This window comes from Cricetulus griseus, chromosome 2, assembly GCF_003668045.3.
Source record: "Cricetulus griseus strain 17A/GY chromosome 2, alternate assembly CriGri-PICRH-1.0, whole genome shotgun sequence".
Classification (NCBI taxonomy): domain Eukaryota; kingdom Metazoa; phylum Chordata; class Mammalia; order Rodentia; family Cricetidae; genus Cricetulus; species Cricetulus griseus.
This window is the reverse complement of record NC_048595.1, coordinates 394,947,743-394,959,359: the sequence shown is the minus strand read 5'-3', so window position 1 is coordinate 394,959,359 and position 11,617 is coordinate 394,947,743. Positions and strand designations below refer to the sequence as shown.

The 11,617-nt window shown below is 42.2% G+C and overlaps 2 protein-coding genes across 2 annotated transcripts; both read left to right on the top strand.

Moving 5' to 3' along the window:
- The first annotated feature begins 4,110 nt into the window (after positions 1 to 4,110).
- LOC113833534 (spindle and kinetochore-associated protein 2-like) lies at positions 4,111 to 4,477 on the top strand. Its single transcript, XM_035439214.1, has one exon. It carries the CDS (start codon positions 4,112 to 4,114, stop codon positions 4,475 to 4,477), a length of 366 nt encoding a protein of 121 aa, XP_035295105.1. The 5' UTR covers position 4,111.
- A 4,041-nt stretch (positions 4,478 to 8,518) lies between these two features.
- On the top strand, positions 8,519 to 10,351 carry Lalba (lactalbumin alpha). Its single transcript, XM_027396019.2, has 4 exons — positions 8,519 to 8,651; positions 8,965 to 9,123; positions 9,579 to 9,654; positions 10,291 to 10,351. The coding sequence occupies exons 1-4, from the start codon at positions 8,519 to 8,521 to the stop codon at positions 10,349 to 10,351; spliced, it is 429 nt and encodes a 142-aa protein (XP_027251820.1).
- Positions 10,352 to 11,617: the final 1,266 nt, after the last annotated feature.

The following is an 11,617-nucleotide window of genomic DNA, read 5'->3' as shown; positions in this document are numbered from 1 at the left end:
ACATGCCAATGAAAGTGTGAAAGTGTGAGAAGCTGGGGCTGGAGAGATAGCTCAGTGGTTAAGAGAACTGACTGTTCTTTCAGAGGTCCTGAGTTCAATTCCCACTTTGAATGAGATCTGGTGCCCTCTGCTGGCAGCAGGCAGAAGACTGTATACATAATAAATAAATAAAATCTTAAAAAAAGAAAGTACCAGAAGCTTACAGAATACCAAATAGAGTGAACCACAAAAGTCCCCTCACCACATAATAGTTAAAACACAAAACATACAGAATAAAGAACAAAAATATTAAGAGCAGCAAAGGAAAAAGGCCAAGTAACATATAAAGGCAAACCTACCAGAATTACACCTGACTTCTCCATAGAAACTCTGAAAGCCAGAAGGTCCTGGATAGATGTCCTAACAACATTAAGAGACCACAGATGCCAGCCCAGACTACTATCTGCAGCAAATCTTTCAATCACTATAGATGGAGAAAACAAGATATTCCACGACAAAAACAGATTTAAACAATACACATCCACTAATTCATCCCTTCGGAAAGTTCTGGAAGGAAAACTCCAACCCAACAAAGTTAACTACGCTCACAAAAACATAGGCAATAGATAATCCCACTATACCAACATCGAAAAGAAAAAAAAAGGAGAGGGCATCCATACACAATGCCACTACCACCACCAAATCCAAAGCAAACAAGAATTAAGAATCAATGGTCATTAATATCCCTCAATATTGATGGTCTTAACTCACCTATAAAAAGACATAGGCTAACAAAATGGATATGAAGACAAAATCTATCCTTCTGCTGCATACAAGAAACATACCTCAACTTCAAAGACAGATGTTACCTCAGAATTAAGGGTTGGGAAAAGATTTTCCAATCAAATAAACCCAAGAAACAAGCTGGTGTAGCAATAATAATATCTAACAAATTATACTTCAAACTAAAATCAATCAAAAGAGATGAAGAAGGTCATTTCATATTCATCACAGGAAAAGTCCATCAAGATGAAGTCTCAATTCTGAACATCTATGCTTCAAATACAAAGGCATCCACATTCATAAAAAATTACTAAAACTCAAATCACACATGAAACCTCATACACTTATAGTGGGAGACTTCAACACCCCGCTCTCACCACTAGACAAAACCACCAGACAGGAACTTAACAAAGAAACAAAGGTACTAACAGAAATTATGACCCAATCAGGTTTAACAGACATCTATAGAACATTCCATCCAAACACAAAAGAATACACCTTCTCAGCGCCAAATGGAACCTTCTCTAAAATTGACCACATACCTATCAGGCAACATAGCAAACTTCAACAGATACAAAAAATTGGAATAACCCCCTGTATCTTATCAGACCACCATGCTTTAAAGTTAGAATTCAACAACAACACAAATTGCAGGAACCCTACATACTCATGGAAATTGAATAATGCACAATTGCGCCATTCCTGGGTCAAGGAAGAAATAAAAAAAGAAATTAAAGACTTCCTAGAATCTAATGAGAATGAAGACACAACATACCCAAACCTATGGGACATTTTGAAAGCAGTGCTAAGAGAAAAGTTCATAGCACTAAGTGCCCACATGAAGAAACTGAAGAATAGTCACATTAGAGAATTAACAGTGCAACTGAACGCTCTAGAAGAAAAGGAAGCAAATTCTCCCCAGAGGAGTAGACGCCAGGAAATAATCAAACTGAGGGCTGAAATCAATAAAGTAGATACTAGGAAAACACTACAAAGACTCAATGAAACAAAGAGTTAGTTCTTGGAGAAAATTAACAAGATAGACAAACCTTTATCCAAACTAACCAAAAGGCAGAGAGAGAACAACGGACACTGAGGAAATCCAGAGAATCAACAGGTCATACTTTGAAAACCTGTACTCCACAAAATTTGAAAATTTAAAGGAAATGGACAATTTTCTGGACAGATATCACTTACCAAAATTAAATCAAGAACAGATAAGCAATTTAAATAGACCTATAACCCCTATTGAAATAGAAGCAGTCACCAAAAGTCTCCCAACCCTGCCCCCCCCAAAAAAGCCCAGGACCAGATGGTTTCATTACAGAATTCTACCAGAAATTAAAAAAAACAGCTAATATTAATTAAAGTGTTCCACAAAATAGAAGCAGAAGGGTCATTGCCAAACTCTTTTTTTTTTAAAGATTTTATTTATTATGTATACAACATTCTGCTTCCATGTATATCTGCACACCAGAAGAGGGGACCAGATCTCATAACGGATGGTTGTGAGCCACCATGTGGTTTCTGGGAATTGAACTCAGGACCTTCGGAAGAGCAGTCAGTGCTCTTTGATCCATCTCTCCAGCCCCTGCCAAACTCTTTTTAATAGGCTACAATTACCTTGGTACCCAAACCACACAAAGACAACTAAGAAAGAGAACTACCAACCAATGTCCCTCTTGAACATTGATGCAAAAATACTCAGTAAAATACTGGCAAATCGAATCCAAGAACACATCAGTAAAATCATCCACCACAATCAAGTAGGTTTCATCCTAGGAATGCAGGGATGTTTCAACATACAAAAATCTGAGGGATGGTTCACCATATGAAAATCCATCAATGTAATCCACCATATAAACAAACTGCAAAAGAAAAACTACATGAACACCTCACTAGAAGCTGAAAAAGCCTTTGACAAAGTCCAGCACCCCTTCATGATAAAGGTCTTAGAAAGATTGGGGATAACAGGAACATACCTAAACATAATAAAAACAATATACAGCAAACCAACAGCCAACATCAAACTAAATGGAGAGAAACTCAAGGTGATTCTTCTAAAATCAGGAACAAGACAAGGCTGTCCACTCTCTCCATACCTCTTCAATATTGTACTTGAAGTTCTAGCTAGAGCAATAAGATATCAAAAGGAGATCAAGGGGATATAATTTGGAAAGAAAGAAGTCAAACTTTCACTATTTGCAGGTGATATGATAGTTTACATAAGTGACCTGAAGAATTCTACCAGGGAACTCCTACAGCTGATAAACACCTTCAGCAAAGTGGCAGGATACAAGATTAACTAAAAAAAAAATAAACAAGCCAGTAGTCCTACTATATACAGACAATAAATGGGCTGAGAAAGAAATCATAAAAACATCACCCTTTACAATAGCCACAAACTACATAAAATATCTTGGTGTACTGTTAACCAAACAAGTGAAAGACCTGTATAACAAGGACTTTGAGTCTTTAAAGAAAGAAATAAAAGAAGATACCAGAAAATGAAAAGATCTCCCATGCTCTTGGATAGGTAGGATCAACATAGTAAAAATGGCAATCTTGTCAAAAGCAGTGTACAGATTCAATGCAATCCCCATCAAAATCCCAGCACAATTCTTCACAGACCATGAAAGAACAATATTCAACTTTATATGGAGAAACAAAAGACCTAGGATAGCCAAAACAACCCTGTAAAATAAAGGAACTTCCGGAGGCATCACCATCCCTGATTTCAAGCTCTCTTATAGAGCTATAGTCCTGAAAACAGCTTGGTATTGGCACAAAAATAGACAGGTAGACCAATGGAATCGAACTGAAGATCCAGATATTAACTCACACACCTATGAACACCTGATTTTTGACAAAGAAGCTAAAATTATACAATGGAAAAAAGAAAACATCTTCAACAAATGGTGCGGGCATAACTGGATGCTGATATGTAGAAGACTGCAGATAGATCCTTATCTATCAGCACACACAAAACTTAAGTTCAAATGGATCAAAGACCTCAACATAAATCCAGCCACACTGATCCTCTTAGAAGAGAAAGTGGGAGGTACCCTGGAATGAATTGGTACAGGAGACCGCTTCCTGAACAAAACACCATTAGCACAGACACTGAGATTGACAATTAATAAATGGGACCTCCTGAAACTGAGAAGCTTCTGTAAGGCAAAGGACACAGCCAAGAAGACCAAACAGTAGCCCACAGAATGGGAAAAGATCTTCACCAACTCCACATATGACAGAAGGCTGGTTTCCAAAATATATAAAGAACTCAAAAAACTAGTCACCCAAACACCAAACAATCCAACTAAGAAATGGGGTTCAGGTACAATTCAACATGGAGGTGGAGGTCGATAAGCTGAAGCTGATGTTCCAGAAAGCTGATTCTGATTTGGATTACATTCAATATAGGCTGGAATATGAAATCAAGACTAATCACCCAGATTCATCAGGAGAGAAAAACGCAGTTGCAATTTTAAAGGAATTATCAGCAATAAAGTCTCCCTATCAAGCTTTGTGTGCACGCTTTACGCCACTTTCTATTGAGCAAAAAGAGAACAAGAGCCACGTTTGGGCTACTCTGAGCAAGACAATGACCACGATGCAAGAACTACAAAAACGGACAGAACTGGAGCTAACTCTACTGACTGAAGAAGAGAACGTTGTGACAGAGCAGTTAAAATCTCACATGACAGACTTATAAAGATATGGAATTTTAAAAAGGAACTCTAATGGAGGAAAGATCAATTCCAAAGAGATTCAGCATGATGTATTGATGTCATTTATCCATCAAGAGCTTGGAGGCTGATAAGAAGATTGAGATTTTCCTTGATCATGATGCTTTTAATATGAGAGGAAATTGTAAGAAGGGTAGATGTCATGTGACTAAAAGCCAAGAAGGGTGAAATGGGAATAAAGAAATTTAAATACAAAAAATGGGGTTCAGAACTAAATAGAGAATTCTCAATAGAGGAATCTAAAATGGCTGAAAGACACTTGAGAAAGTGCTCAACATCCTTAGCCATCAGGAAATGCAAATCAAAACAACTCTGAGATACAGTCTTTCACTGGCCAGAATGGCTAAAATAAAAAAACACCAATGACAGTTTATGCTGGAGAGGATGTGGAGAAAGAGGAACACTCCTCCACTGCTGGTGGGAGTGCAAACTTGTAAGACCACTTTGGAAATCAGTATGTCAGTTTCTTAGGAAAATGGGAATCAGTCTACCTCAAAATCCAGCAATTCCACTCTTGGGCATATACCCAAAGAATGCACATTCATACAACAAGGACATCTGTTCAACCATGTTCTAGCAGCATTGTTTGTAATAGCCAGAACCTGGAAGCAACCTAGATGCTCCTCAACTGAAGGATGGATGGAGAAAATGTGTTACATTTACACATTTTGGAGTACTACTCAGTGGAAAAAAAACAACAAAATCTTGAAATTCACGGGCAAATGGATGGAACTGGAAGAAACGATCCTGAGTGAGGTAACCCAGCCACAGAAAGATAAGCATGGTGTGTACTCACTCATATATGGATATTAGAATAGAGCAAAGGATTACAAGCCTACAATCCACACTACCAGAGAAAATAGTAAACAAGGAGGACCCCAAGAGAGAAATACATGGTCCTCAGAAGAAGAGGAAAGAACTCCTGAGAAAATTGGGAGCACGGGGTGGGGGGGGGAGGGAAGGGAGGTAGGAAAAAGAGAAGGGAAGAAGAGGAGGGGGAGGAGAACAAGAAGAATCAGGAAGACTGAGTCAGGGAAGGAATAGAGGAGAGCAAGAAAAGAGATACCTTAACAGAAGGAGCCAGAATAGGTTTAAAGAGAAATCTGGCACTAGGGAAATGTTCAGAGATCCACAAAGATGACCACAACTAAGAATCTAGACAGTAGTGGAGAGGTCGCCTTTAATGCCCTTCCCCTATAATGAGACTGATGACTATCTTAATTGCCATCCTAGAGCCTTCATCCAGTAGCGGATGGAAGCAGAAACAGGCACCCACAGCTAAACACTGAGCCATACCCCTGGAAACCAGTTGTAGAGAGGGAGAAGGGATGAGTAAAGGAGTCAAGACCATGCTGGAGAAACCTGCAGAAACAATTCATCTGACCTACTGAGAGCACAGGTACCTCAGTCATAAAGCTGGGGAACCAGCATTGGACCGAACCAAACCCTCTGAGTGTGTGTGCCAGTTAGGAGGCCAGGGCGGTCTATGGGACCTCCAGCAGTGAAACCGGTGTTTATCCCTAGTGCACAAATGGACTTTGGGAGCTCATTCCCTATGGAGGATACTATTTCAGCCTAGGCCCTCCTCCATGTATCTGACAGACTTTGATGATCCCCCCCCCATAGAAGGCCTCACTATCCTTGGGGAGTGGGTAGGGGGTGGGTTGGTGGGGGGCATGAGAGAATGCAGGACTGATATGTAAAATAAGATTGTTTCTAAATTAAAAAATGTTTAAAAAAAGAGTAACAGAGCTCACACCTTTAATCCCAGCACTAGAGAGGTATATAAGGAAGAAGCAAAAGGTTCTCATGTGAGATTTAGTTAGTTTCCAGTCACAGGGAGGACAGGATCTCCATTTCGGCCTTGATAGAGGTAAGAGCTAGTGGCTGGCCGCTTTGCTTCTCTGATCTGCAGCTTAAACCCCAATATCTGTCTCTGGGTTTTTGTTATTTGAGCTATACCCACCCCCACTGAAAGATTTGGGCCAGAGCCTTCCTGTTGGTAGTGCTTATGTCTTTCCATCTCTTCCTCTTTCAGTGCTGTGATCATTGTCTGTTTTCCACTTCCAGGAACTGACATCTTCCTCTAAATGCTTGCAATTGTTCCCGTGAGCTATCTATCCTCAGGTAGCCCCACTTTAACAAACATTTCTAGGGAAATGATGCTTCCTCTTGCCCGGGGCATGCTTGATTTTTCTCTTCTGGGCTTAGCTGTGATTCCTGGACCTTACATTGCTTTTGATTGCTTACCAGGAAGGGCAGAGAGATGCAATCATGTAACAGGCAGGTGGAAGTGCCTGGAAGTGTAGAAAGTCCCTAAGACTCTGGGCTACCACTTTCCTCCGTCATAGATACTTAGTCCATGGCCCAGGGCTAGAGGTGTTGTATACAATGTACTATTTGGAAGACTTCACCAGGTAGGTGTTCTAGTCCTGTGTGGTTCCAGGTTATGCCCTCATGCCTATTCTCATTCTCCATGAGAGTTGTTCAGTGTGACAGAGTTCCCATTCTTGTCATGTACTTCCAGTACTTCTGGCAGCATGTTTGCTGTGTTTCTGCTGTGTGTCCCTCTCCATCCAGGAGTTTCTGCTCATCTTGGTTCCCCACATCCTCCATACAAGTTTCATTCTTACCATGTTTCCTTTTTTCTTTTTCTCCCCCTTATTTTTTTCTTGAGACAGGGTTTCTCTGTGTAGCCCTGGCTGTCCTGGAACATACTCTGTATTCCAGGCTGGCCTTGAACTGAGAGATCCACCTGCCTCTGCCTCCTGAATGTTGGGATCAAAAGTGTGCGCCACTACCTCCCAGCTCCATTCATGCTATGTTATACACTGGTTGCTCAGAGTAGATGAGATGGGATTAAACTGAGCGAGTTTCTTTGACCCTGAAGACTTACAGATAATAACAAATTGGAAGACTTTGAGTTTTTAAGTCTTAGGTGGCTTGGTTAGGATGGAATCCTCAGGAAATGAAGAAATCAGGTTTATAGATTTCCCAATCTGTAAACCCAGTGTAAGGATTAACACAGGCTGGAAGGAGGACACTGATTACTGATACTGTCAATATAGCACTCAATGCCAGCAAGTTACACAAATCACTCAGAACTCATACCCGGCCTCACTTGCTCAGGGCAGATGACTTAATAGCTGACCGAGGACTCAGAAATGTCCTGTATGACTTGGACCACCCTTTTCTAACTGTTTGTGACCCACTCTGGGGCTATGAATAAGTTACTTTCACAAGAGCAATGTTATGAAATTGGCCTTATATTGACACAATGTCTTAATGCCAATGTAGCATCTAGTTACTTATGGGAGTGGTGATTGGGGCTGGGGAGCTTGGTGATGGCTCATAGGATAGCTAGATATTTTCATAAAAACTTCAAATTATCTATCTTCCTCCACAGGAAGTCTTGGGATCCAAGTTGTATTTGATCTTCATGTTCTCTGTCTCCATGTTCTATCCCTTTTTTTTGAGGCCCTCAGTATGAGCCACCATATCAAGGAGTTCTTTCTGGACTTTGCTCCATGACTAGGTTGGCCAGACAAATGCCAGCTTTGATCCTAGGACATGCTACCCCACCTTTACACATTCTGTATGTGTTTGGGAGTAAGAACAGAGTTGGCTGTGAACTCTGTTTCCCAGTTGCCTCACTTGTATCGTCTCTGAAGCCCCCTTTTGTTCCTAAAGTAGGTTAGAGACATCCTGCTTCCTAGAACCAGCCCAAAAAGAAATGAAGGGTTCCAAAGCTGAGTGAGAAGCAGAATTGCATGTGGGGCAGAGAACAATACTCGGTATTGATTACATGTGGGAAGAGGGGAGGAAAGTTAGGGAGAAATGATGGCAGGAAGCTGGCAGGCTCAGAGCTTCTATTTTGGCATAAGCACTCCCTCTTCATCATCTTCCTGGATAGCAGGCGTGGTGCCAGGGATCTAGTAGCTTTCTTCAGATATAAAAGCGGGTGAAGCTGAATAGTCTCTGCATTTCAAGATCCAGGAGCTGCCAAAATGATGCCTTTTATTCCTTTGATCCTGGTGTGCATTTTGTTTCCTGCCATTCAGGCCACACAACTCACAAAATGTGAGGTGTACCAGGCCATGAGAGACATGGATGGACATGAAGGCATCTCTTCGCTTGAATGTGAGTTTATCACTCTACCTTTTGCTTCATCCCGTTCCTCTCCTCTCTCTCCTCATTGCCATTCTCTCTCGTCTCCTCTACTTCCACCCAATCACCCCCTTGTAGTCTTCTAGCTCTTCTTTTGTTCTGTTCTCTTTTATTCAGTTTTCTTTTCTGTCCTTCCTTCCATTGTCTGATCCTTGTCACTTCATGGAGAGACTTTGTAATTCACTACTTTTGGAGATTACCTGGGAGGCCTTTGTTTTCTGCAGGGAAACCAGTTCCTCAATTATGCTACTCCTACACATCTTTGTCTTTCCTCTGTCTCCCTCAGGGACCTGCATTATATTCCACAGCAGTGGTTGTGACACACAAGCTACAGTAAAGAACAATGGCAGCACAGAGTACGGGCTCTTCCAGATCAGTAACAAACACTGGTGTGAGAGTAGTGAGATCCCCGAGTCAGAGAACATCTGTGGCATTTCCTGCGACAGTGAGTAGCGTCTTTCACCCTGCTCTTCTGCTTCCCTATAACCATCCTCAGAGGCAGTCTCCTTCTTGGTACCCAGTACATCTCAGGAGTCTCTCTCTAAGAACATTGTGACTTGAAGTGATGATGCTTAGTAAGAAACTGATCCCTGTGCATGATCTACACATGCCCAGAAAGTCCCCCTATCTCACAAAGTTCAGGGAGAGTGAATTTGTTTGTGAGACTGGAAGTCTGCATTTTCAGGTGTGATGAAGCTGGTGACTTCTCAGAGGTGTCTGGGGAATGGTAGGAAGTCCCTACCTGGGGCGGGGGGTGCTACTAGTTTGGCCTTTTCATATAGAAAGTCACTAGGTCAAGCTTTCAGCTCAGAGCCATGCCCCCTGGACCCAGGGACTAATGAGCCCATCACTTCTCTGAGCTGCACTTCTTAGCTGCCATTTCTTCCTGCACTCTGCTAGAGTTCCTGGATGATGACCTTACCGATGACAAAATGTGTGCCAAGAAGATCCTGGCTATCAAAGGGATCGACTACTGGTAAATCGTGTCTTCTGTCTCCTCCCGAGAGCAATGTGCTTTCCTCCCTTGTACCCCCTGGCCATTTAATCTTGGGTAGAGTCTCCAGAGCAAAACTCATCTGGCAGACACAAAGGTCTATTTTAAAAATGTTCTTCTGTGTCATTTCTGTGTGACAACTTCCCTGGTAAGAAGTTCCCTATTGGAAGGCTGATGTCCCCTGGCCAGTTCTTAGTCTTAAAGCAAGCCCTTGGTATCATTACATATCTTTTCCAGATCTGCCCTTTCCTTGATTTTGTCAATTATTATTTTAACGAGCCTATTCCATTTAGAAGCCCTTGCCATGTATCTCAGAATGTCTATTTCTTGTCTACAATCTTTCACCTCACCCTGAGGAAGAAGCTTTATTGCTAAGACACTGTTAAATACCAGCAAGGGGAGAGAGAGAGAGAGAGAGAGAGAGAGAGAGAGAGAGAGAGAGAGAGAGAGAGAGAGAGAGAACATGCGAGTGTTGGTAACTGAGCAAAGTACAATGATATACATGTATGAAAATGCCATAATGGAATCGATATCATAATGGAACCCATTATTTGGCATAGTAAATTACAAAGAAAGGTCCAGTCAGCCTACTCATTTTGTCTGTTTCTCCATGAATAGGTTGGCACACAAACCTCTGTGCTCTGAGAAGCTAGAACAGTGGCGCTGCAAGAAACTGTGAGCTCCTGATGTCCTTGTCACTCCTGCCCCATGTTCTGGAATGCCTCTTCCCTAAGGCTACCTCAGTTTGGCTCTTTTTATCACCATGAAGTTGATCTGTCTCTGAGCCCTGTACCCTGTAGTGACACCACTGGACTCTTGAGGACTTTTGCCAAAGGGTGTGTGATGGGAGCAATGGACTGCAGACCCTTGCTTGCTTAGTGATGGTGAGGGTCTCGGTGACCTTTCACCAAAGCAAGAGAGTCCTCTCCTGTTCTAAATAAAGGACCTGACTTGATGTAACTGTCACCACTGTAATGATTAAAAAAAAGAAAGTCGAAGTGGGTACTTTTCAGGCCCTGACAAGGTATGCCACTAAGCAAGCACACTGCATACTATGGAGCTAGTGCAAGAGGTCTATGGGTGGGGTGGGGAGTGAAAGAGCCAAAGCTATGTCAAAGTCGGGACATGAGAGAGACGAGCAGACAGACAGGCAGAAAAACAGAGAACAGAGAACAGAGAAGAGACAAGAGAGGAGCAAGGGGCAAGAGACAAGAGAGCGAATAGTGCCTGGAGGACACTATTAAGTGGTGCACACATTGCATAGCGGAAAGGCACTGGCGACAGGTGATGATATAACTGCTTCAGTGGCAGAGGCAGTCTGCTGCACAAAGCTAACATTTCTCCCTTTTGTTTATTATAAAAAGATGAGGAAAGCCGGGTGTTGGTGGTGCACACCTTTAGTTTCAGCACCTGTGAGGCAGAGGCAGGTGGATCTCTGTGAGTTCGAGGCCAGTCTGGTCTACAGAGCGAGTTCCAGGACAGCCTCCAAAGCAATACAGAGAAACCCTGTCTTGAAAAACAAAACAAAAACAAACAAACAAGTGAGGGAATAGGAAGGCATATCTGGTGAGGGGATGGGGGCGCTATGTTCTCTAGGCTGCTTCCTGCTGTTCCAGGGCCCTGCATCTATGTGGGACCTGAGAAAGCTGAGATGCTGGCGGAGTCTTGGGATAGCTGGCAGTTTCACTCACTGTCCAGGCTGTGGTCTGGTGCTAGGAAAGTGCAAGTCTAGTTGAAGAAACCTGTGAGGCTGAACCACTTCAGGCTAGCCATTTGGAAGCTGTCCCAGATGGAGATTTTGAGGGGACCTGGCAGGATGCTGGCAGAAAACAAAGTTAAGTTTTAGGAAGAAAGCTTTTTCTTAGTCCCCTCTCAATTACCAGGACCTAAGAAAAAAAATATCCTCCTAAAAATGAGGGAGGTGGGGTCCCAAGACCAGAGAAAG

What these genes read in the sequence shown, in the direction of transcription:
- Lalba (XM_027396019.2), top strand. Translation starts at nt 8,519, where the DNA reads ATGATGCCTTTTATTCCTTTGATCCTGGTGTGCATTTTGTTTCCTGCC. An exon ending in AGGCATCTCTTCGCTTGAAT is followed by an intron (nt 8,652 to 8,964) that starts GTGAGTTTATCA and finishes TGTCTCCCTCAG; the next exon opens with GGACCTGCATTATATTCCAC. An exon ending in ATCAAAGGGATCGACTACTG is followed by an intron (nt 9,655 to 10,290) that starts GTAAATCGTGTC and finishes CTCCATGAATAG; the next exon opens with GTTGGCACACAAACCTCTGT.
- LOC113833534 (XM_035439214.1), top strand. Translation starts at nt 4,112, where the DNA reads ATGGAGGTGGAGGTCGATAAGCTGAAGCTGATGTTCCAGAAAGCTGAT.